The sequence below is a fragment of the Ooceraea biroi genome, chromosome 4 (assembly GCF_003672135.1).
Source record: "Ooceraea biroi isolate clonal line C1 chromosome 4, Obir_v5.4, whole genome shotgun sequence".
Taxonomy (NCBI): domain Eukaryota; kingdom Metazoa; phylum Arthropoda; class Insecta; order Hymenoptera; family Formicidae; genus Ooceraea; species Ooceraea biroi.
This window is the reverse complement of record NC_039509.1, coordinates 13157011-13183430: the sequence shown is the minus strand read 5'-3', so window position 1 is coordinate 13183430 and position 26420 is coordinate 13157011. Positions and strand designations below refer to the sequence as shown.

Here is a 26420-nt window from a genome sequence, read left to right as displayed (position 1 = left end):
CATGGAACTTCCGGTTGTACGTCCGCGGAAGACGGAACTTGCCACGAGACTGCGAACTTTTCTGACGATGTCTAAACGGATAGCGTATGTGTTGGTAGACAGTTTCCTGCAGAACGACTCGGCGCGATCACTTTAAATCGTCTCTGAACGATGACGACGACGCGTCAAGCACGCGACAAGCGCTCGTGAACACGAGAATAGCCGCAATCTTACGTCGATCAGGGAAGATCGTACGGACAGCTAGAAAATGCTCTTCGCTTGGCGCTTTCACTCGTCGAACATGTCTCTTGCGTGGAGCTGATATTGGTCTGCAAACCTGATTCTTTCTTTTTCGTTATTTTCTTCATTTACATATCGACGGATTCCGATCGATCAGGCGAATATCCTCAAGACAATCGGACGAGCATTGCGAGTTCAGCGTCTCTGCCATCACCATCGTCATCGTCACTATCGGGTCGCTTCCACGACGTGGCAGCACTCCAGTCTCTCTCTCTCTCTCTCTCTCTCTCTCTCTCTCTCTCTATATATATATATATATATATATATATATATATAACTATCTATCTCTCTCTTACTGGTACAAGAGGCACTTCGCCCAGGCACTTCCTGCTGATCCCGCATACTGCATCTCGTCGGTGCATCAGGGTGCAGTATGCCGAGTATGCGTCACGACTGCTGCGCGAGCGCGGCTGACGCCTAACCCTCTCGCTAAATATTACGAAGATATCACACCGTGCTTCTTTTAACAGTACCTGTCTCTCTAGTTTAGCCTGCGACAGATAAAAGGAGATGTATCATACTTGTCTTTTTCACGAGGTTTTCATAGAAAAAAGAATTAAGAATTAACGAGAGGATATGTGTATAAAATAGAATATTTTAGAAATCTAAGGCTTCATGTATAAGTTAAAATAACACTTATCGATTATATCTAGTTCAAGATATTAATTATTTTTTTCTTTCATTTTTTATTACTTACGAATGACGAGTATCTCAATAGCGTTATCTGATGTTTTTTATTAACGCGCAGGAAATTTGCAGACACGCGATTTACCACTAATGAATTAATTATTATGTAAATATCGCAACCCGGATCGGTTAGACAAGAAGGAGAACGATAGTGTGAGGGTAAAACGCGCATGCATTTACGCGCGGACTTGGTATTTCAACGGTAATGCATACAGAGCATCGGGATACGTCTCGAAATCCCGAAGCTACTTGTAATTCGAGGCGTTGTATACATCTACCTTTTGGGTATCCAATATCCTCCAAGTACTCGAAATACTTCCGATATCGGAGGCACCTCGAGGCTCTCACATCAGTTGAAACTCCAGTCTGACGTATCGCCGCGGTCAGTCAACAAAATATATTCATGCAGGACGTATTGCTTACCTTCCTTCCCCGCGTTTGCCGTTACACATAAAATATCGCTCGCTTCCTTCGACTGTTGCTGACGGAACCGATAGAAAATCGGACGTTTCAGTAATGGTAAACAGAAAAGATTTACGTCAATAGCAAGGAAACGCCGATTTCATGTTCTATGAAGTTACCATTCCGTTGTACGTTTTGCATTTTTTAGCAAGCAGATATCCATACATCTCGCGCATCGCAGACCGCGAAAAGATAAATTCAGCTCGAGTCACTTTTTCTCGCAGCCGATGCACGCACGCAAAATCAAATCAGCATCAAATTCGAAGAGAGTGAATGCTTTAATATATTACGGTGCAATATGTAGAAACGCACAGAAAACAGATTTTTCTTTTTTGGGATCGGATCAGAGGTAAGCGCTTTAGCGCGCTAAACATTGTCCCTTAATCGCGGGAATGCGAAGCCGCGAAGTGAACACCTTCATGAATATTCTCACGCAGAGATAGAACAATGGAGAGCGCGACGGCCGGAGGAATGTGTAAATGGAATAAAATTTTCATTTTATTACCGGGCCAAGTTCGCGCGATGCGCGCACCGCTACAAAGAAACCGCGCGGGACGAAATTTGTTCCAGAATATATGCGCGCCTCGAAAAGCGCGGCACTCACTTAAGCAAATTTCCTTTCGTTTAATTAAAGTCTTATCCACAGCTAAGGTATAAGCTGCCGCTGCCGAGCGCACTCCGTGCTTTACATATTCTGCGCGGAACGAGATGTTTTCGCGCGAACCTGAAGAAGCTACTGCGGCCATAGCGACCGTAATAACATTTTTCAAAGATCTCGTAAAATCATTCTCAATTAGATGGAATTAATTGTACTCCGGACGAGTAATGCGACTAGATTGCGACGAGGAACGTTTCTTCGTATCTACTTAGTTTCGGTATACCTCCCACGCGAGAAAGAGTTTAATTCAGATCTCGTGAAAATACTTAATTCCTTTTTAAGCGCGCTCAAAGCAAAAACTAATTATTTATTTAGATCTTGCTATTTCAGGAGAAACACGGTGTTATTGTTACTCCACGTCTACGAGATTGCAGATAAAATTATAGTACATTTTTAACATTATATTTGTTTGCTAAGTTGAGTGTTTTTCAAAATACAAGTCTTGAGATGTTAAATAGAAATTATTTAATCGAATCTTGATTATACCATTAGCAGAATAATATACGTACAGAATTATATACATTACAGAATATATAATATATAATATATTACAGAATTAAAAAAGAAATAGATATCAACGCCATATTATTTTTGAATTTGAGATATTTATATTTAAATTAAAACAACGAAACATTAGTTTGCATCACGTTAATAGTATTATAGCTAAGCTATCAAAACCTGTTGTGCAAGAAAAATCAAACAAGTTATTGTATAACGTTGTTTCTTATTCATTTGAAATATCATCGTGTCAAATAACGTTGTTGCAAACGGTATCACTGCGGATCAAATTAGGTCAGACCGGATCCATGACATGATACAGACGTGCCCGTATACGTCGCACAGCTGCAGCAAATCTATTCGCAACGTTTTTTCGATAAAACTGTGCGGATTAAAGGCAATTTTGCAGATTCTTCTCTGAAACTCAATCTTTTTACAGCACTCGTGTGCAAGCCGCGTGACCGAATTCGAACGCAGTTGGGGAGAAAACCCCGGCACGTGATCACGTGGAAACATATTCGACGCTCGATGGTTTCGCAATCGCCATGGACCAACGATCGTACTTCGAACCTGAGCTTTACGTCCGGTTGTGACGCAACGCGAGTTGCATTACCGAATAGAGAGCTCGCCGCAGCTTTTCCCTCTTTTGAGGGATTCATTCGACGCACGAAATTGCGCCGCCGCGCACGAAACGGAACGAATCGCGACGATTTTATTACACGGTACTAAAACCCAGTAGATTACCTTTACAAAGTTACCGATCCCAAAACCCCTTCCCTTTTGCAACCCGCAGACGCGGCGGGTTGCTCTTAAAATTCGACGCTTCCGTTTTGCGACTTTGCATTTTTCGCAATTTTCAGAAAGTCAATCCGACGATACAAGTTTTACGCAGAATATAACTTTTACCAATTCCCTGGATTAAATAATGGAAATTCCCTGGAAATTAGATTAAATAATTTTCTGATATGCAAGATATAATAATGTTTTAAACGATAATTATAAATTTTTCCCTACTTGTGCAATAAATCAAACAAGTCTATAATGCGACATAAATTTTATGTGCTAGAAGAAAATTATACGAAACATTTAGGATAAACTTAACTTCTAAAGTTGCATTAGGGGATCAATTTTATAATGACACTTGTGAATTTGTGCGTTCAGTCGACGATCCCTTAACAAAAAGCGTTGATTCGTGTCCCAGAAACGTAATTTCAAGATTTGTCTCAGAAATTACGCGGCGAGGGCAGAAAGATTCGCCGGAATAGTCGGGACAAATTTAGCGAAAAATTGCGAACGGCAGTTATGGCACGAGCGCGACGGTGGAAACTCGCTTCGGAAAGTTCAACCTCCGCTAATTTCACCGAAACGATCCCGGCGGAGCTAAACTCGACACACAGAAACTTTTTTCCGTCTAAAGGACGGTTCTGCAGCTTCCATTAATCGGGTCGGGAGAACGTGGTATTTTTCGAATCAAAGACACATTGGAAGATCGACTCGAGAGTCGGGAGTGGTGAAATTATACTGCGTGACATTGCGATTCTAAAGAATCTAAGGATGTAAAAGAAAAAACGGAAGAAATGACGAAACTCGCAAGATTAATTAATAAATACTTGATTAAATAAATACATAATAAATGCATGATTATAAATACGATTATAAAGACATGCGCGAGTACGGACGCACGCGTGAACAGAATGCAACGCAGTAGAAAAACGCAAGGATTTCAATTATGAATGGCATCCGTGTGAAGAACCGTGCAGTCAACGAGATCGCGTTAATTTCCCTCGCGTCCGGAATTTCCCGCGAGTAGCTGCTGAATGTTCATATCGCTTATATCGCGCGAGTCAGTGCGATGAATCGAGATGGCTGCTATCCATATAATTGGTCCAGATGCGACACAGACAGGACTCAACGAAGGAGACGAAGGGAAGGGGAGAAAGGGCGAAATTCCGCTGCAGTTAGGAGAATGGATAAAATGGAGAAACGAGCAAGTGCTCATAACATGATCGAAATTCGAGGCGGCAAATTCCCCTCGTCACGAAGTTACTCTCCTGCCCCCGCAAATGTGTACGACTTGTACTTGTAGGGCTACCATGCAGGACCACGGAGTTCTCTTCAAGACCTTCATTCCTTCCCTCGCTCTATCCATCTCCTCCTCTTTTTCTCTTTCGTGCTCACGTCTTCTCTATCTAGTCCCTTGATTTGATTTCGATATCCCTGCTGTTCACCCTCGCGGGAATTTGCTAGTGTAGACGGCGTCTGAAGGTGCTCGTTTCGAGGGAAGGGAGAAAAGAAATGACGGCGCGTTCGCTGCGAATCGCAGACCTCCCTTTGTGTCCCAGCCCGTAAATTAGAAACGAAATTACGTCGACTCGCCAGGTCGGCATAATCTGATATGTCTATCTCATAAAGCGTCGATCACCGATACATTTTACTGTCGTTGAAGTGCAAAAGGAGCTACGAGCAGCTTGAAAATTATTTACGTTCCGTTCGCGCATCTTCCTCCGTGAAAATAAGCGCCAGCAAACAACACCTCGACGCGTCTACCGAGCGAAAAACTTTCCCGAACTACGCAAGGGATAAGCTTTCTCTCGCAGCGGGCACGTGCTCGGATCTCCTTAATGTTACCGCGATCTCTCTAATTTTCTTTTTTTTTTCTTCTTTTCCATTAAAGAAGTTCCAGAATTTAATTCTTCGCCTGCCCAAAAAAGAAGTCCGGCGGAAAGAAGTCGGCGGAGATAACAGGGGGAGGAAAGTTCGCCTTTTCATTTTCTTCGCGGATGCTTTATTTAAATCTCCGTGCAACTTCGCTAATTTCTCCCAGTCGTCGCTCAATAGTAGCTTGTTTACTTGGACTTGCTCTCGATATCCTGCCGATTTCCCAGGAGCATCCGGCCGAGTGCGATCGGCCTCTAAAAACCGCGGGCGCATAAAAAGAACGCATCGGAAAGTTTCTCGGCGAATCGCGGATCCGATGCAGTCGGCGCTGAAAAGTCTTAGTTAAGCTGATTACATTCAAGAGTTGACTCGTCGCCAACGAAAAATTTAATGGTTGCTGAATTTGCAATCGGTGTCTTTCCACCGAGACTGCTCTGAAAACCTTACCCGCCGAAAATGTTTCTTAAATTTCAGAATTTTAAGGCGGATCTTTTGAACAACTTTTACTATTCAAACGTGTACTGAATTTGAAGCGAGTTTCTTAACGCACGTTCTTGAACACTATGATCAAAGAATTTCTTATCGCTTCCGTGACTTTTGGAACGAATTTTCTATAGGATCAAGAGTTCATTGTCTTTTATAAGGTCTTATTATATGGCCGTTGGATTTTACGATTCCAGATACTAGCGTTTCCGAGTTTCCGGCGTTTGTACCATCGATTGAATGACAGATCGAAAGCTTTCTAATGCTCTTTTTAACACTAAAGAAATTTCGATCGAGACCCTGTCGAGTTCTCGTAATATTTTACTTATAAGGGCGCAGCCGTTAAGCAAAATAGAGCGCGAACGCTGATACGCAACAAGAGTACGTGCCACCACGTGCTCGTTGTTACTTGCAACAAAGCCAAGATCCTCTTGATTTATAGGATACTAGCAACGAGTCAAGAACGTCTTGATTTATGGAACGTTTCAACGGCGACCGCGCGAGTACGCGCGCGCACCCATCGTCGACGTTTACACGCGTCGTGGACCCGAAGTCGGTTATCGAGTAATAAAACACACTTTAGTCGTGAAATTTCGCGAAATAGTACCGCACTCTATGCGTATTTCCTCGTAAGATTTGCAAGTTTTCGCGGAAATGCGAGTAAAGTCGATGATATGTCGTTATCATCTTCTGAATTAATACGATCAGTTTGAAAGTCATCTTCGAGCAATGCAGCAATAAGGTGGACAATATCGAAGATTAAGTAGAAATACTTGGATGAAGCATTTACATTTTCTAAATGTCTGGAAAGAAAGAATTGTTTGTCTAAAGACGACATGTGTAAAAGATTGAAATGCATTTGCTCGTGTTTAATAAGATGCTAAAATGTTTATCATACATATTGCGATAATGAGATATCGAAACAATTTATACTATCTGTAATAAATTAAATGAAAATTGTACATAAATGAAATTAATTTTCGATTAAAAATTGTATAAAAAATCAATGAATAATTGAAATATTATGAAATATCCATAGATGTGAGACTACCGTTATTTATTCATACAGAACAAAGCCAACAGTATAACGACTGCGTTTATATGATGATTCAGTAATTATATGCAAGCACTTTCATGAAAGCACACTCCCTCCGTTTTGTCGCCAAATTTTGGTTGACAACCACCGAGAATAAATAGGGACAAAGGTCAATTTTATTTCATTAGTTTGCAACGTATTCTTTAAAGGCGCAAAAGGGAAAGTATCCCATTAAATTCTGTTACTGCTATATTATACCTTAAGCTTCCCTGTAAAAAATGTCTCAAGAGAAATCCGTAAAACTTTAGATATGTCTTCTTTGAGTAATCTTGAACAGAAAAAATCGCGCAGATACGAATACTAAACAAGGAGAACTACAAGTTAGAAATGATAATAACGAAAAATTGTCATAATACAGTGATGATTTAAACAATGCATAAATTTGCATTATATTAATTATTGTAATTTAAAGAAGTTTCCATAATTATAAAATCATTAGAAATTATCTTAATTTGTGACATTTGCTAAAATCTTATTGTCTGAGTTTTCATTACTTCTAATTGACATAGCTCTAAAAGATATTAATCGCCAAAGTCGAGAATTGAGTGATTTGATCTCGATTATCCTATATTAACAGACGAAGAGTTGGTAGCACGAAAAGCCGACTATTCCAGTCGCGTCGATTAAAAACGGAACATTCTATTTCAATTTCAAATATCGCGGATCAACGGCCGGCAATGGTTGGCCCGCTCGAACGTGAAACGATAATACCAATCGGCTTGCCTTGCCGATAGATCCGTAATTTGCATAATTCCCAGCGCGACTTAATTTCCTCCATCTTACCGCTGCGAAACGAAAATTCTCCTGTGGTTACCACGAGATTTCTCGCGAGGATTGTCGTCCTGGAAATCAGTGTTCAGGATTCGAAAGCGATGGAATTATCGACTCCATGTTGCTTCAAGCTTCGTTATAACAATCGTGGATATATTAATTTTGCAGCTGAGATATGTTTTTGCGAAATAGAAATATATTGGGTTGGCCAAAAAGTAATTGCGTTTTTTTCCAATAGATGGACATACATGTCTTGAAATGTAACTAACTTCATTCTAAACCGCAAATTCATTATGCAGGTTAACAACTCACAGTTCAAGCTTGTTTTACAAAAAGAAAGTACACGATTTCGTTAACAATTGTTTGTTTGCCGTCGATTTCAAAATGGAAAATCAAAAAGAACATTTTCCTCATATTTTGTTTTATTACTTCCGAAAAGGGAAAAACGCTGTGCAAGCTCATAAAAAGTTATCTGATGTATATGGCGAAGATGCTTTAAAACTGCGGCAGTGTCAAAATTCGTTTACTAAATTTCGATCTGGAGATTTTAATGTGAAAGATGCACCACGCTCAGGAAGGCCAATCGAAATTGATGATGACAAAATAAAGGCACTGATCGATTCCAATCGGCGTTTAACGACCCGAGAGATTACTGAGAATCTTAACATATCGAAATCGAGTGTTGAAAACCATTTAAAACGATTTGGATACATTAGTAAGCTCGATATTTGGGTACCACATGAGCTCAAAGAAGTTCATCTCACTAAGCGTATTGACATCTGCGATTCTCTTTTGAAACGTGAGGAAAATGATCCATTTTTGAAACGTATGATAACAGGCGACGAAAAATGGATCGTCTACAACAACGTCAAACGAAAAAGATCGTGGAGCAAGCGTGATGAACCTGCTCAAAGCACTTGAAAAGCAGATATTCACCAAAGAAAGATTATGCTGTCAGTCTGGTGGGACTGTGTATTTTGAGCTGCTTGCAAGGAATCAAACCATTAATTCAGACGTATACTGTCGTCAACTGGATAAATTAAATGATGTCATCAAACAGAAACGTTCAGAATTGGTGAATCGCAAAGGTGTTGTGTTTCACCATGATAACGCTAGACCACATACAAGTTTGGTCACTCGTGAAAAATTGTTGCAGCTTGGATGGGACGTGTTACCACATCCACCATATTCGCCAGACCTGGCACCATCAGATTACCATTTGTTTCGTTCTTTGCAAAACACCTTGAATGGTAAAACCTTTACTGCTGATGAGGATATCAAATCGTTCTTGGAATTGTTTTTTACTGAAAAAGATAAGAACTTTTTTGAGCGCAGAATCATGAAGTTGCCTGAAAAATGGCAAAAGTTAATCAAACAAAATGGACAATATATTGTTTAATAAAGTTTTTGTTTCCCATGAAAAATTCGCCTTTTATTTATATAAAAAAAAACGCAATTACTTTTTGGCCAACCCAATACATGTAATTTATGCTCTTAAAATAAATCGGTTTATAACAGGTTGTAAACCGATGTGAATGCTACGAGTATTTTTCATTAATTAGAAATTCTTCTATGTTTTTTTATCGTGGAACCAAATAATGAATTACGATAATATTGGTTTTTCTTATTTTAACTAATAAATTTAAAAATACTCGTATTATCGTGATAAAATAGCAGAGTTTTAAATTAATCTGCTGGCTTTTGGAATTAGACTCCCGTAAGTTATGTGACCGACGTTATGGCTCTATTGTCATAAATCAACAATCACAGTTACGCGTATTAAGCTAACAGATACAAATTCGCGATTATATCATCAATTTATTTGACGTATAAACGTCCGAGAGTGTACGACGTATCCATCTATTATACAGCGCAGATTTTCGCGAGTCTCAAAGTGTATTAACGACGCTTATTGGGATGAATGGGCGCCAATGTTAATATTAGCGTAAATACGTACCAGCATATCGTAATCCCGCGCTTACCATTTATGTCTGTCGTGCAGCCCGTTAATATACCATTACGAGCATTACACGCATAGTTCTAAGGATCTGGTGATTCTTGTAGCGAAATTTAATTTCCGTGTTCCGTATCCAATTAAGGTTTCAATGAACAACTGGAGTTGCTCGGGATCTCACGATACGTTTTCTTTCTTCATGATGCTTCCAGTATCATCTCGTTAATCAAACGTGTGCTTCTCCAGGTTTCTGTCTCCTTTTAGTGCATTTTATTCGAGAAATCTGCCGTAATGTCGTAATGCCGTAATTAGAAATGAAGAGAAATACAGTCTGTCTCCCCCCTGAAGGATATAAAATGTTTTCGCTGTTTGCGCACACATTTTACATTTATATGCCAACGCTGACTGCTTCGTAGGGTACAACTCTAATTTACGGTGCGTGTTCATTGGCGCCAGGGTATCTTGCAAACGTGCATATGCACATATGCGGACTATATACGCAACAAACACGCACACGTACATGTCGAGCGACACGATTATCGCTGCAAAGGCGTCTACGGGTATTTATGACCGAATTAACCCGTGGAAATACCAAATGCCAACGGCATAAATGTGCTGCCATAAATATAGGCAAACGGTTACGTTTATATAAATAAAATCGCGGCGCGCGGTGTGACCACGACAGTATCGGTCGTCGGCGATTTATGAATTTTATTGGCACTTGTAAAAACACTGAGCCGATCTAAATTGCAGCAATGGACGAAAGCGTCGGCCGGCGAAATAACCGACATCGGGTCTGCTTTTTATCACGGATACTTTTTGTGCGATTATTTTTGAAACGCACACCGGCCGATAATAAATGAATTTCCCTTTCTTCTGTGAAGTATATTTTTAAATTTTTCCCGCGAACTCCACAAGCGTTTTCATCGACTTATCATCTGCTTATCTTTCGGGCAATGAGTATTACGTTTTGCTTAAACGCATTAACATGCTGATACGCACGAATAATTGTAATAATTTGTTGACGTTTAAAATTATAACGTATGCATGTAATGTTAATGAGTCTATAATTTGTGCTCAATCGTACTCAGATTTGCGGAATTGCACGTGACAAAAACGAAAAATTGTATTTTTTCGTTTTAATGAAACGCAACAACGTAATGTTGCGTTGGCGTATTTTAATTTACACACGCGGTCGTTCCACTTTATTATATATGAAGATGAAAAATAAATGAAATTTTACTAACATCATTTGATAGCACAACGTATGTTGTGTGTGTATACATGTACTTTTGATTCATTATACGACACACAGTTTTATGCATATATTTTTTTAAATCAACATTACACAATCCAGAAAAAGAAGCGTAGAACTCTGTTCATAAATTGAGTGATAAATAATTTTTATATACAAAATAATCAAAAAATATAATCATATATAACCAACATTTTATTTCTAACTCAGATATATAGATTTTCGAGATAAATAATATCGTGAAGTAACCAACGATATTCCATCAAATTTTCATTTTCATGCAGAAAAGCTATTCAAAATTCTAGTTCAAGCCTGGGGAATTATGTAAACTTTTGTAATGAGACAGGCGTATAATATTCATGTTTCTCTCTCGATTAATTATTATATTCTAGACATAAACGAAGGGAAAATCACTTTGGAAAAGCAGAATGCAGCAGGATGACACGATAAATCGAATTATGTTTTATCCATGAATTGTAATCACGACATAGAAGCGACACAAGTATGTAGCCCGATCATCAGATAAACGAAATACCAGTATGATAGATAAATGGAGGAAAATTTCCAGATATTATAGACTTTAAAAGAATCTCGCAGTACGCGTTATTGAGTGATGCTATTATTTCATTTTTCTGCAAATATGTTATCTCACTTATTTAACATAACATATATACAGGGTGTCCCGGATTTTAACCGACAAACTGCGGGAGCATATTCTACTAGTGGAAATAAGAAAAAATTCTTATATCGAGTTTGCTTAGAAATGCTTTATTACAAAGTTATAAACCAATATTGAAAATAAATATGAGATAAGTAACAACGGAACATAGTGTCGAATTTGGAAGGTCGAAGATGTTTATGTTATGTGTATTCACGTGTATTCATGTTCACTATGTTGAAACGATTCAGTATGATTGTTACTTTCACAACAGTAGCTGTTAGATTTCAATCGTCGTATGAACTAGCAATTACTATCAGAATGCCAAAAGTGTTTTCAAATGAGGAATATACTGATATCCATTTCGTGTACGGATTCTGTGACGGAAATGCACGAGCTGCCGTACGAGAGTATCAACGTAGATTTCCTAACAGGAGAGTACCAGATAGATTTAAAGCAACGAATTACTAATTCAGTTACTGAGATGCAACAAAATTTTCAGGAATGTCGTACTGTAACAAATTCTGTACTACGTCGATGTCTAGCTTGTATCGATGTGCAAGGACAACATTTTGAAATGCGTCACTAAATCATTGCGTACATAATTTTTATTTTTGTGAAAAAATCCGTTGTTACTTATCTCATATTTCTTTTCAATATTGGTTTATAACTTTGTAATAACGCATTTCTAAGCAAACTCGATATAAGAATTTTTTCTTATTTCCACTAGTAGAATATGCTCCCGCAGTTTGTCGGTTAAAACCCGGGACACCCTGTATGTGCTTTCGAATTCATGCTTTTACTTCTGCAGCTTCATCGTGTATAATGGAAACTCACACATTGGCCCATAATCAGAACACGCTTATAACAACAAAAGCGCTTCTAAAAGTGGTTTTAAAAAATCACCTGATTGGCTGAAAAGTCACATTGAAGGCACTTTTATCGTTGTAAACGCATTTTGAATATGGACCATTAAGTTTAAAATATAGATACAATAATTAAAAGTTTAAGTGATATTTGATGAATTGGTGATTGTTATTATTTTAAGTAAAAGTGTATTAAAATAACGTAAAACAAAATTTATTTTATATATTGTGTGACAATCTGGATTTGAAATAATAAAATAATATCCAAACCATTAAGCGAACCTCGTTTATAATATTATACTGGTGTACAAATTCCTCTTCATTATACTTTATTATCAATCGTTGTTTATTATCGTAGCATATGCCACCCGTAATTCATATAATATGTGTAACATAAATAATTAATTCCCTCTAAATTGTCATGAAATTAACACAGTCTCTCATGTTTTGCCTGCAATATTTTCTTCTCATCAATTTAACGATAAAACTAACTTGCCACATTTCATTCATTTGGCTGAATTCAGAGTAAAACTCGTTTATAGATCTAAATCGTATATATATATATATATATTTATCATTATTAATCATACAATAATGAACCAAAAAAAAACAAATAAAGCATCGTAACTTGTATGTTCCATCGAAAGCAAACGTGTTAACCAGAACTTTCTCCCACATCTTAATTCGAGATTGAGTCTAGGATCCCGATAATTGCGAGGGTTCGCTTTTCAGCTAGCAGCTCATTATTGTTTTATGCTGCGCGACAACTTTGATCACTATCTCTAGCTGCGGCAGGAGACCCTTCAGAATTCAATCTTGGCTCTCCCGTCTCCGAAAAGTGAAACGGCATTCCTGGAGGAGTCTGGAGGGTTAATTCCGCAGTATCAGGCGTTCACGAGGTGGCGGCGAGGTGATGGAGGCTAATTCCTGTCGATATTCTCCCCGTTCAAGCGAGTCCATTAAGAGCCTGGCGACCGATGCGAGACGAAGAAGCTCTCACTGATCGATCTCCCATCCGGGATCTTCTATTTTTTTTCTCTCTTTTTCATTGGCACCGTCGATGATCGCAGCGGTCTTGAACCGGGTCAAGTGCACTCGCACAGCGGCAAACTGCCAAACCGCGATCGCATCCGCGGCTGGAGATAAATCGGAGCACCATCCGCCCGTTTGATCATTAGCATAGTCTATTACCATCATTCCGTCCTTCTCTCTATCTCTCTCTCTCTGTTTCTCTCTCATTACTTCTCTTTGGATAGGCTTCGCGCTGCCCTCGATTGCATTCGGTACCGTAGCTCGACCGAGAACCGATATATCCCGTTCGAGCGACTCGGCGGAGTCGTCTTCTATTTATTCCATTTTCGAGATGAAGGGGGCTGGCCGCAGAACGGGAGCACCTGATTGCTTTTCCGATATTTATTTCAGCAGTTTCCATTAATCATAGATAAAGATGCCCCGCGTGTAAGCGCGGTAAAAGGAACCCGATGTAGCCGTCGATTCGTACAAAGCGATCAGATTCTCTCTCTCTTTCTTGCGAAAATTTCGCTTTTAGCGCGAAAAAAAGAGCTCAGCTTGAAGACCGCGCAATTTTCGAAAACAGTTTTGTGTGCTGAGTTTGTGCAACCAAGGTATTTCGAGCGTGATCGATTAATTGTTTAAAACGCTTTACGTTACATCGCTCGAGCGTGTAACATAAAGTTAAATTAACAGCATACTGATATAACACACTGCGAAGTTACGTAGTTTCCGCCGAAATTAAAAATTGAGTTAACGCAGTAAATTTTCGATCAAAGTTAAAATTACAGTGTCGACCAAACATTTTCAAACACAGTAATAAATGAATAAAGCGATCTACATAAAAGTGAACAAAATAATCTACATAAAGTGAACAAAATTATTATTTTATACTTCGTATTATTTGTTTTAATAACACATATTAATTATAGTCTTTGTGCTATGTGCACCTCAATGGCGTTTGTTTTAATTTTTAACATTTTAATAATTTCTATGTAAATTCTATTTTTTTAATTAATCAATACTCGCAGCACAAGTACACAGTACTTTGCTATTCTCTCACATAGTGACTTTCCAGGACACTGCTCGCAAGTCGCAAGCGTTTACTCGCGTGTACACGAGCATAATCACAAATTTGTCATTCTTCTCTTTGTCTGACGACGATTCCAGTATCTAAATGACTTCGTGGCGCGACGCACCGAGAGATACACAATTATCTCAAGTAATTATCCTGAGTCCCCCGTTTAAGCCGCGATTGTCGTCGTATCGCGCATTAATTCACGCTCGCTTATCGCGCCTGAGCGTCGCGAGTTTTCCACAGACAACGTCGACGTATTTTCGACTCTCGTGTTATTTCGCTTCCGCACTCAGCCATAATACACCTCGTTCCGCAATGTAATTATTGCCAGCGATAAATTACACGATCGCGCACCGCCATGTAAATCGATCATCGGCCAGAGAGAAATAAAATTTCAGCCTGGCGTTACATTCGGTGAAACGAAATATAATCGGGGAAGATGATTTATTGCACGACACCGCGAGATATATCGTGGATTGTGCAGCGCTTTGCCCAACGTCGATTACCGCAAATAATACTGATCCACAGATACAATTATTTTCCCAACGATTATTTAAATACTCGGTAACGGATCGCCGTGCGAATGGACGTCACTGCAGAAATACATTAGCGAATTAATGAGATCCCATCTCCGTCGTCCCCTGCACATTCTCCATGTATCACTCACCGTCGAGATCCGAGAGTTCGATCAAATCAAAAACGTTGTTCTTGGGATAAAGCTGTCAATATTTTAAAACAGAAAAATCTTCCCTCGAACGAGTCGTCGAGCCAACAGTTTCGACAATACGACGCTACAGCGTGGAGAAAATCCGAATGTTTCACGAGCTGATCCAGACAGATCTCGTCTCGTGAGTCGGAAGAGGCTTTGCGCGTGTGCAAACACACGCCCTTCAAAATTCCATGAGACAATCGGCCGGATGGACGTTCGATGGATGCTGCATGCGATTCATCGCGTGCGCTTACTCTCCGTTCTCGCGTTTATTTATTTCTCCGCGCTAACGCGATTTTCATAAAATGTTCACGCGCTCCGTTCAATCTCGGACTCGGGCAGAGCAAACGCACGAGCAGAACTCGCACGTTCGACCAATATTTGCGAGAGACGCGTTGTCGGCCTGAAACGCGGAGCGTATTTCGCGCAAACATCGTCGGGTAACACTCGATTGTCGCGAATATTGCACGAATGCGCTGCTCGGATAGCCGGTCGTCTGCGGGGGCAACTTTGCAGGGGTTGAACGATTTCGCAACGCGGTCGGCTGATACATTCAAGGACCGCGCTACTTCACGCCTGTCAGTTCCCGAGTCTGCTACGTGTGCGCTAGCGTAAATTCCTATGACGGATGCAAGTCATGCAGCCTAGTTTCGGCTGGTGCGCGACTTGCTTAAGTGTCTGCTTGCCGCCTCTGGCCGCGCGGTCGTAACTTTCGTAACGAAATATCTCAGAATTCCCCGCTTGAACGTCGTCATTATGCTTATTCCAATGTTGTTTCAGTTTGCCGCAACTTATTAGCCATCGCGTAAGTGATTAATTATCTTTGTGACTTGTTGGAACGTAATTTATTCGAAATTCGTCGCGCGAGACTCCCAACAGTTACTTCACGGTATCGTGCTATTTATTGCATTAATGTTTATTTCTTAATCGATATACCTGCTGTCCGATTACTCGATATTTTTTTTTAATATTCATATATGCAAAAAAGTCTCTATGTTCTTTTAACAGTGGAGTAATAACGCTCTAGTATCTCTCCATCGCGCATAATGCTCGGCGTTCTTATGGCTCGTTCATCATCGTCGCAGAAATATCTCCGATTGGCGAGTCATGAAAAATGCAGAGGCGTACATTCAGATACAAATCCGGCGGCCGCGACAACGCGAGCTGATTTCCTTCGAGACGAGATTTCTTTAAACTCTTTGTTACCGAGCTGCGTTTATTTCTCGTTTATTCCTCGTTTATTTCTTTCTCATTCCTGCTGTCGTAACTGTGCATCTTTTACGAGCGCACGCGGTATCCTTTCGAAACGTGAACAAGATGGTAATGTGTGCCGCTCAAAATTAGGTCGTTCTCACTCGGAAATGCGTGCAGAAAATGCGAAAGTCTTTACGCCTTCCTTCTCTCGACACCCCTCCGAACGAACGAGAAAAATAGTTGGAATCGTAAAGCTTGCCTTGGTTTACCGTCCCTGTTCGCGGTCAAAGCATTTTGTTTTCTCCTCCTGCGGTTCTCAAAATTAAGAATCTAATTACCTTAGCAAAATAATGTAAAATAATGTAAAAGTACTTTTAGGAAAATAAAAGAGGTAGGAACGTGAGAAGCTTTTCGAATTTTGTTCTAGTTTCTTTAACGCGTTGCAGCATTAAAATTTAATTATCGCATCATTCTTTTTCAATATGTACATTTTAATTTCTTTATAATATATATTGACAACTTTTAACATTGGTTTTTAATTTTGTAAGGATAATATAAAATAAATATGCGAATATATATAATATAAATATGCGAAAAATAACACTTAACCTTTTTTCCATTTTTACAATTTTTTCTACTTAAAATTAAGCGTTATAAAATTAACTAAGGATTGACAATGACAGTTACATTTAAGCCTAAATAATACATTTTATCGATACATATATCTAACAGGCAGACCTGTTTTTACATATTATATAAATAGATACTATATTTTTATATATTATATAAATAGACCTGTATTTATATATTATATAAATAGATAATATCATAAAAATCTTGTTTCCTCCACTCGTTTCAACGTCGATACGCTTCTCTCTGGATAAAAAGTGCAACAAAGATCCGTGTGAATAATATAGCTAAAAGGGGCATGGCCGACGCTTACAATAGTGATGCTTCCTACGCGCTCTGAATCGCAATCGCACCGAAACAGGAACAACCCCGGAAATTTTTCGGTCGATCGAGCTACGCGCGTTAATTACGCGGCGCTTCGTGCGCGAAAGATTACAGGGGTTTTCGAGCGGCTGCGGACAACGAACGCCGGGGAAATTTCGCGGTGTTTCGACAGCCGGGGATCTTTCCGGTTGTTTCAGTCGCAACCACGCGGGTGCCGTTACCACCGTAATTTTCGCGGCGCGACCACGGTTGCACCGCACTGTTCGCCTCGGTGCGACCAATTCTGACGGGGCGCATTATCCTTTCGCGGTTATCTCGCCGTTTTGCAACGGATGCTCCGTAATAGACGAGAAATTGGGAGGCGGCTTCGGAGATGGCACCGGTTGATTCGCTCGATTCGCCCGATGACCGACTATGACCATCATTCGATTACTTTGCAGTCGAATGGCACAATTAATTGCGACACGCTTTTTATATCAAAGATATTTTTTTAAGCTTATATGTTTGTGGAGAGAATTTTTTTCCTCTGCTAAAAATCTTAGATCTTTTTAGGCGTGTATATAATTTAATTACGTTTTAATTCATTTTGTTTTGTCTAGTAAGATGGTACTATCTCTTTATTGCACGTTAGAATATTTATTAATGGCGGGGACAAATCTAAAGAAGATTGTGTAAATATTAATAAAAATATTTTATATCTCATAATATCTTTTTTCTGTAGTAACACAAAACGAAATGTAATACAATATTAGTATTTAAAAATGATTTTTAGAGAAGACCATAATTGATTTTAGTAAAAATTTATTATTAAATCCCAATATCATTTCAAAAAAACAGAGCATAATGTACTATCTCTGGATAACTAAAATACGATATTAAAAGCATCCTGCAGTAATATTTGCTGTCGTCGTATACTTTATTCAACAATGCGTATATTAAAAAAAATTACATATTGAAAGATATAAAGAATATTTTTCATTTGCATTATCTTGCTCATACAATATCGTCACTTTAAATATCGTGTGTTAGATGTAATTATCCATTAGATTCAAGAAAATTATATTTATTAGAGCATAAAGTACATGATAAAGTACACGAGTACATCTCAAAAGAATTCATTTCATGTATCTTATTTATTCTATTAAAAATCAGGAATGTAGAATGCGTATGACTTTTTTATTCTCTTTTGATTAACAAAGTGAAGGGACTTCTTTTCCTTAGGATCGTCTTATTACAAGGACAAAGAGAAAGCTTTATGCAATGCTCGCGATTCAATTTTCGAAATCCGCTGGAAACTATAAGACACGCGACAAAAAGAAAATCATCTTCTCTTTCTCGCGAGTCCACCTGGCAATCTCATTGAGAATTTGATTGCTCTCATCGGAAGCATCTTTGCAAACAGATCGTGTTGGAAATGCAAGCCTATCTATTTGTTTATCTGTCAAATCTATTAAGAATGCACTTATAAATCCTTAAATTATAACGTGACTTGGAAGTGCGTTCATTTTTTCGTTAATAACACGAATTGTTTAATTTCACATTAAAATAGACATTTGATGTTCCATTGGATTGGCAATTTGATATTTTATATATTTGACATAATTAAAGAATTATTATAACTTTTTTCTGTATTTCTCTCGTCCTCGTTTTTATCATTAGTTTCAATAATGATGTAACACCTTTAGCAGGCTCAAACAGCCTGCTGCTAAGACGGAAATGGCGAATAGCGAGCGGAAGCTGATACAAATAACGAATGAAGTGCCGTCTTTCATCGTCGAAAAAAGCGCGTTTCTTCCGGCAGTGCAAATGAGCTACGGACCTCGGCCGAAGTGTAATTATCTCGGGCGAAGTGCATGAATTCATCTTTCTTCTTCTATGCTCGATGAATGCACGCGCCGGCTACTCCGGAAAGATAAATATTCAGATATGCATAACAGGAAGAGAAGGCAAGGCAAACGCGCGCCGCGCGGCCGCGATTTGTACGACCTGCCGACTTATTTCTTTCGCACGGGGGGCGGGAGGAGCAGGCCCCCTCTCGCGCCCGTTAGAAGAACATTAATTTCGCGAAATCGCGCGTTCTCTGCTAAATGCACCGACGCATTTGCGAAGATGTAATTATACGAGCGTGCACCAGGATGGAAAACACGAATGAGAGTAACAGTGTCCCATCTCTCAAAGAGCCTAATGACGTACTAGACGAAAATTTATGAAGGAAAACAGAGAAAGAGAGAGAGAGTTATGTATAAGCATTCGCTTCTCGGGTACATCTCGCTAATCGTATTCCGTTAAACGGGATAATTTTCGCGATAATAAAATTTTTTGCAATTTTTATGCGGAATATAAAAATCAGCATGATTCGGTCGCTCCTTGCTCGGCAGTTCTTTGAAATTGATGCTGAATTATTCATCCGATGCAACAACTGTCCTATCCGGTTATAGTAATCGTGACTCGTTGCAAAAAATTTTCTGCGACGAGCTCGCGCTAAACGGCGATGCAAAATTCATTTAACTCGCGCATTCGGTTAATTATACTTCATCCTATTCTCTGCAGTCATATCCGGGCAGAATTCATCTTTGCCATGCGCTTTACGCGAATTAATAATTGTTCTCCATTGTTCCGCTACAACGTGAAATCGCTGACGAATTTCATTGAATTTTAATTCTCTATTAGTTATGTAATTAAGTGCTGCAATCTCATCTTTGAAAGAACATTTTCAACGAGAACTACGTTCATACGCAATACATTGCGAGACGTTTGCATCCTCATTAAATTAGGGGAAAATTGGAATACAAAGGTACCTAAAGGTTCACGCATTATTAGATTGAAAATGTTGATTCTCTTTTATTTTTATTGTTGAGCCCTTGAAAACCTCAACAAATCGTAACTTTTTTTTCGCTTTGCGATATCGTATACACATATTAAATAACTATATTTTTCATTTTGAACAGTTTTATAAACGACTGCATAGATTTAGGACATGTATCAAATGCAGGTACAGACTGCACCATGCACATGCATATATACAGTTAAAAATAAATGTTGTTTAAAATCTAATACAATATATATTGTTACCACGTTTTTGAAATAAAAAGCGATTATTTAAATAAAATTGTCGCGTGTTACAGAATAAATGAAACGTTTAACAATATTGCCACGTAGGATTAATTATTCGAACGTAACAAACGAATAATACGTTTTCAATACAAACGAATAATATGTTTCCACAATAAACTATTAATAAAAAGTTTTGCGCAGATAATAGCCGAAAGTAAAATAACTCGCCAACAAATCACGTCGCAACAAATCCGTTTTCGGGATAATCGGCCGATTATGAATGTTAAATCCGACACCACAGCACGTGCGTTATGGACGGGATAGATGCAAATGCGTTCGTTATTTGGAATGTTCGCATAAAGCTAAATAACGAATCCGATCGTGCGGTGAGAGACAAATGAACGCGGTTAATAGAAACGTATAACACCCGACCCCCGGCGATTGTTCCAAAAATGCACGTAACAGCTCGTGAATTCGCGTGGCGCATATTAAATCGATGGTAACTTCGCGAAGGGGGTGTGATGGGGATGAGAGGCTGGTTGATTTGATTCCTCGCGCTATGCATCAGTTATTCACCCCCATGCCATGTAGCGACCGCGATTTGCGATTTGTTAATTCACACTCGAATTTAGACCAAGACTCTTTATAATGAGCCTGCAGGCAGACTTGAAGTGATTAACAATAGATTAACGAATTAAAACAATAGAAAAAGAGAATGTGATATGAGAATACAGGACGATGTGATTAAGAAATTGCTGCTCTCTTAGTTTTGAGAGATATGTAAATTCGGAATTTTTAGATCTATGACGAAACGTGATCTTTGGGAATTGACTTCCATTGTACTTACATTGAATTCTCGTACCTTGAGCGCGATAAAGATGTAACCCGGGAAAACGCTCGTGATCGCAATCTTCGCAAAGCGCGATCCGAACCCTGCTGGAGCACTCCTCAGAGTACGCTAGACACTCGATATCGGACCTCGTGTCTCGAAAGCAGCATTGCTGGAAGAATAATACAAGAAAAGGATATTCGTGTACGCGGCTTGTCGAGGGTCAAGTAAACGCGAAAAACGAGCGCAAACCGCTCTCACGACGCTCATTCCATTCCAGAACTGTCCTCCAAGAAATCAATCGAGGATACGAACACCTTCTCGACACATGAGAGTAACAAGCTGCCGTTTCGCTCGGAGCGATGTATTCTTGCTATATCGCACTGACCCCAATTCTATTCACAAATCCACCGAGGCTGCGACGCCGACGCCGTATAAAATTTCGTCAAATTTGAGAGTGTGTTTCGCTCCGAGTTACCTAACTCGTTCTATGGAGGGCTCTTTAACATTTCATAGCCGGAGGTTCGCGCCTGACCGTGCAAATAGCTAAAAAGTCGATACCTTCCATCATCATAAAACTCACAATTTTGCACCTGCAAAAACTAAAAATATTTCGAGTATTAAGCAGGATCGCATTAATACGGGAACAATCATGAAAACTCTAAACCATGGATCTTCTTTAAAAAACAACAATGAAAAATAAAAACTAGGTAATCAACAAGTAGAAACTTCATAATGTATTCCCGACAGCATGCTATAAAATTTACAATTATCCTATCCGTTAACAGATGCAAGTGTTTTAATATACCGTGAATAAGTGAAATCCAGCCGATTTTAATATCGCACAATATTAAAATGCCAAAATGTAGGTTTCGAAGTGAAAATGCTCAATATGAACAGAAACAGAACAGAAAAAGGGCTAAAAGACAGACATTCCCGCGGGAGGAAACAGAGTACACCCCGAATCGAGTATACATATATATATTGCAGCAGTGAAGCTACGCAATTTCTTATCCGTCACAATTTTTGCATGAAATTCCTACAATTGGTGTTTCCTTCCATTGTCTGGAGAGGGTCGCGCTTTACTTACGTAGTTGCGAAAAATTGAAGTTCTTGACTGCCTTGACTACCTTGCATCCACGCTGTATCCCACACACTGCAACTTGGTTGCATCTCGTTGTGCGAGATCGTCAGGCATGGATTCGCGGGTTGATAAAGGGAGGAATGCTTCCTCTCACACACACGCACACACACACGTTTACACGTTTTTCTGTTTCAGGTGAACATCCGGCCGCCATGCAACACGGAAACACGGCAGCCGGCTCGCCCAACTCGAAAACGGTCCTGATGATGCTCGCCTTCCTTCTGGGTCAACTGAGATAATGTGTGCGTGTGTGTATACGAAGGTGTCATCCGCGACTCGTAGAACCGATGATCGCATTGCGACACAACTATCTGAACACCCTTAACGTTAACCCTTCCAGCACAGACTGTCCTGAATTGAAATCTCGGTTGGTTTCATCATAGCGGTCGAGAACGAAGAATTGTGATCATCATGATCGCGCGAATAATGTGAGATTTTCGTCGAAACCCGAAACGAAAATTTACGAGATCTGAGGGTTGATAATTTCCAACTGTGATCTTCATCTGTTTGAATTAATCGATTTCTGAAAAGCAATTCTCATTAGAAAAAAAATATATATATATTATCTCTACGATACGTAATAATCGCGAATCAGCATTATTATTAACATTATTTCTCGTTACATTTTATTACATTTTATTACATTTTATTATCATTCTTATCATTATTATCGACATTATCCTTTTAATTAATTGTTCAAATTATGCGTAAAGTAATGAGAATATGTCGATTGTAAACCATGATTTGTCCAGTTTCGTTTTAACTACTCTAACTGCTCACCGCAGTGAGAAGTTTGGATCTAAACAGTTGAATCTCATTATCATACTTTAATTGCGTCGTATACGTTATCACGGAAGTAAATTCCGTGATAGGATTTATCTCGCTCTTTTTAATCTGTCGCGGAAACCCTCGTCCCGTTTATCTTAAATTTAAGCCGTGGGTTTGACCGCTAGGGTGAGAAATACGAAGATAATCTCTGCGAGACAGCTCGTTCTTACGTAATAAAGGGGTAGCTTTGTGCCTAAGGGTTAAGCGAAGTACGAGGCAGCCGCATACACGGTGTCCCAGAACCACGGACTCTGCGACGAATGTCTGAATCAATCTTTCCCGACTGCGAGAAATTCGAAGCCAAAACTTGTCACATACTGCTGCAATTGCAATAACAGCATATTTACAGTCGGACCGTATGTGTAAAACGTTAAATAGCTGCGTCATGTTAACGAGCGGCCTGAGGCGGTTCCGCTTTGCAAGCGTTTCCCAGTAATTGGCATGTTGCGTAATATTTTCAACATTAATTTACGTCCGAAATTAATAATTACAAACACCGTTCAATAGTCTCCTTAAATAACAATCAGATCTCATTTAGTTATACTAATTGCTCCTATTTCATCCGAGCATTGATTCTTAATTATGTTTTACTTTGATATTTTCTATCTTTTTAGTATTTACTTGTTTTTATTGTCTATAACTTAATGATCGGGATACGATAATGAAGTAATATCAATCTGCAATCACGACATTGTTAAGTTTAATAGTTTAATTTATAATATACACTTTCATCATAAAAAGTCACCAGTCATTGGCGCGACCCAGTAAATTAGTTACTTTCGCAGGCGACAAATTTCTTTGCACTCTGCATTTACACATATAGATGATAAAATAAAATAAGAAATGAAAGTTTCTGCTATTCGCGAATACTTAATTAGTAAAATGCGAAACACTGACAAACATTCGTTTCATTTAGCTCACGGATTAGTTTAATGCGCGACTTAGCATTGGTGCTACTTATTATTAAAGTAATGGCAAGCGTGTGTAACAATTCATGCGATCACGAGCAGAGCAGTCAGAAAATTCTTCATATCCGCGAGTGACGAGTCAGTGTTATTCAAGAATTTTAGCAACGACGGCGTCGACGAGGAGAGTCTTAGCGTTCTTACACAGTTTGTAATTAGCGACGGTTCTCGTGTTTCACGCACGGGAACGATCAAACGTAACGTCGTCGCGTGTTGCTGGAATTTACGAATAACTGGCGCCGTGATATCTACAAGTTTACGGCAGCGAGATGCAGGTGTAAGAATTAACGACAAATTAACGACGGGCGATGAACAGACAGACATAATCGAGCGCGAGCGTCGCTGAGAAGAGGAGGGCGAGCGAGCTGATGAAACGGACTTGCGTCCCGTGCCTCGAATGAATTTCGTGAGAGAGGAAAGTGTTAAGTGTAACATAAATGTGTCACGAGAGCAAATTTAACCCCGTGGAGCGATGTAATAAAACTAAGCGTGGATCGGTCCTATCCCCGTGACCGCACCGCGGCGAAGGTACTTTCTACTTACGGCATAAGTGTTAAACGAAACTTAAAGGAAACAGAGAAGACACGCGCGTACATGCGTGTACACGTACATACATACACAGACACGTACACATACACGTACCCAGGTACAGATAATAGTAGAGAAATGTATGTAAACCACGCGACTTTGCGACTCGTATGATTTACACCCACGGCTAACCGGATGGAAACTGTGTTCCCCACCCACTCACCCACCCACATCCTTTTCACGATCTTGTTTTCACACGATTCTCTTGCGAGAAAGCGCATTCTTGTACATAATGTTTTACTCTTGTAAATAAAAATTACCCACGCAATGCTTTTCGATTCATTTTCACCTAAGAATCTCCTTTAATATATTAATCCTTATTAATACTAATTTCATATCAAATGTACTACGTTGAGACGTGACAAGGAAAAAGTGAAAAATATCAGAACTAATTGCTTTTCGATTTTGCTTAATTTTTAATTTCATTATTATCGGCAGCCGCAATATACAATTACAACGTGCGGGAATGTAAATCAGATTACAACATAAGTCTTCGTCCATCCCGTCGGAGATGGTGGGTAATTCGGAGCTAATGGCAACGGCTGCGAGGAGATGGCTCGCACGGAGATCGATAGCCGTGACCCCGATGCGCTCCCGAACTTTTCCCGTCGGGGATATTTAAGGATCCTCCGGCTTCGTCTCATGAAGTCTCTCTCACTTGCAGACCATCGTTGCAAAATAACGGCGGCGCCCGATTAATTTTCCTTAGCCCGCTCAATGTTCCCGAAACGGGAGTCCTTTTGACCTCATTAATCGAGCCGTTCATTCCGAAAATGTGGCGAATTCTACTTTTTAAAGAAACATAATCGACATTTCTAGTTTTATAGTAGACGTTAGTTATTAATATCTTTAACGATTGCTGATTCAGCGATTCCTCAGAGACAAAGCCGGATTTTATATCTCTTATCTCAGATACTTTTACATTTATATATTAAAATAGAGCTTTTTTGTCGGCGCAAATAAATTTCGTACATGCTCAAGGCTGCTTCGCAAATCCCAAGTTCTTCGATTTGACCTCAGGGTCAGGTACCCTCGGGTGCAGCGCGTGGAATCGTAACGGTACATAGTCGTCGGCGAGGCGACGCAATCAGACCGGCGGGGGCAGCACGATGAATATTTACGCGTATCCACCTACCCGTCCCTTGCAAAGTCGCGACAATCCACCGATGATATATGCAGTGAATTTTTTAAGAGACGTCGTGTCGCACCGCGGATCCCGGGGGACATGCAACCGTGCGCGCATCGCATTCGGGACAAAGTACATAGAACACGGGTGACGCCCGAGAGAAAAGGAAATTAGGGACGCATTTGGACGAAAAGCGTATACTGGCCTACGTGAAAAACGCATGTTTCGTGTCACTCAAATCGCTAACTCGAATCCTGGATTCGCGGTGACACTCTTTGTGGAGAAACAGCGGAGGAACGAAATTTCGTTACTTTGTTCTCGCTACTGAATTAATTCACTAACTTTATTCGCCAGTAGCTATTAACTTTCAACTGTTTGTTGGAACAATGGTTGGAAATTGTTACTTTCTCGATATCCTTTAATGTTTCTTATAGTCTGTGTCTTCATCTACGCGTGTGGCAGTTTTCGGAATGGTTTGTTATTGAAATCCCGTGAGATTTTTGCATTGTGATAAATTAACAGGTCCTTCACCCGATATATATGCGCGTGAGTTCTTAAAACACTTTTCTTTTTAATCTATTGGGTTGGCCAAAAAGTAATTGCGTTTTTTTCCAA

General features: G+C 39.6%; 1 protein-coding gene across 1 annotated transcript in view; it reads left to right on the top strand.

Moving 5' to 3' along the window:
* LOC105278394 (zwei Ig domain protein zig-8) overlaps positions 1–24947 on the top strand; it is a 314696-nt gene extending 289749 nt beyond the window's left edge. The window contains exon 6 of the mRNA XM_011337446.2: positions 22434–24947. Within this exon, the coding sequence (XP_011335748.1) occupies positions 22434–22537 (104 nt within the window). The 3' untranslated portion in view covers positions 22538–24947. The remainder of the gene's footprint in view (positions 1–22433) is intronic.
* Positions 24948–26420: the final 1473 nt, after the last annotated feature.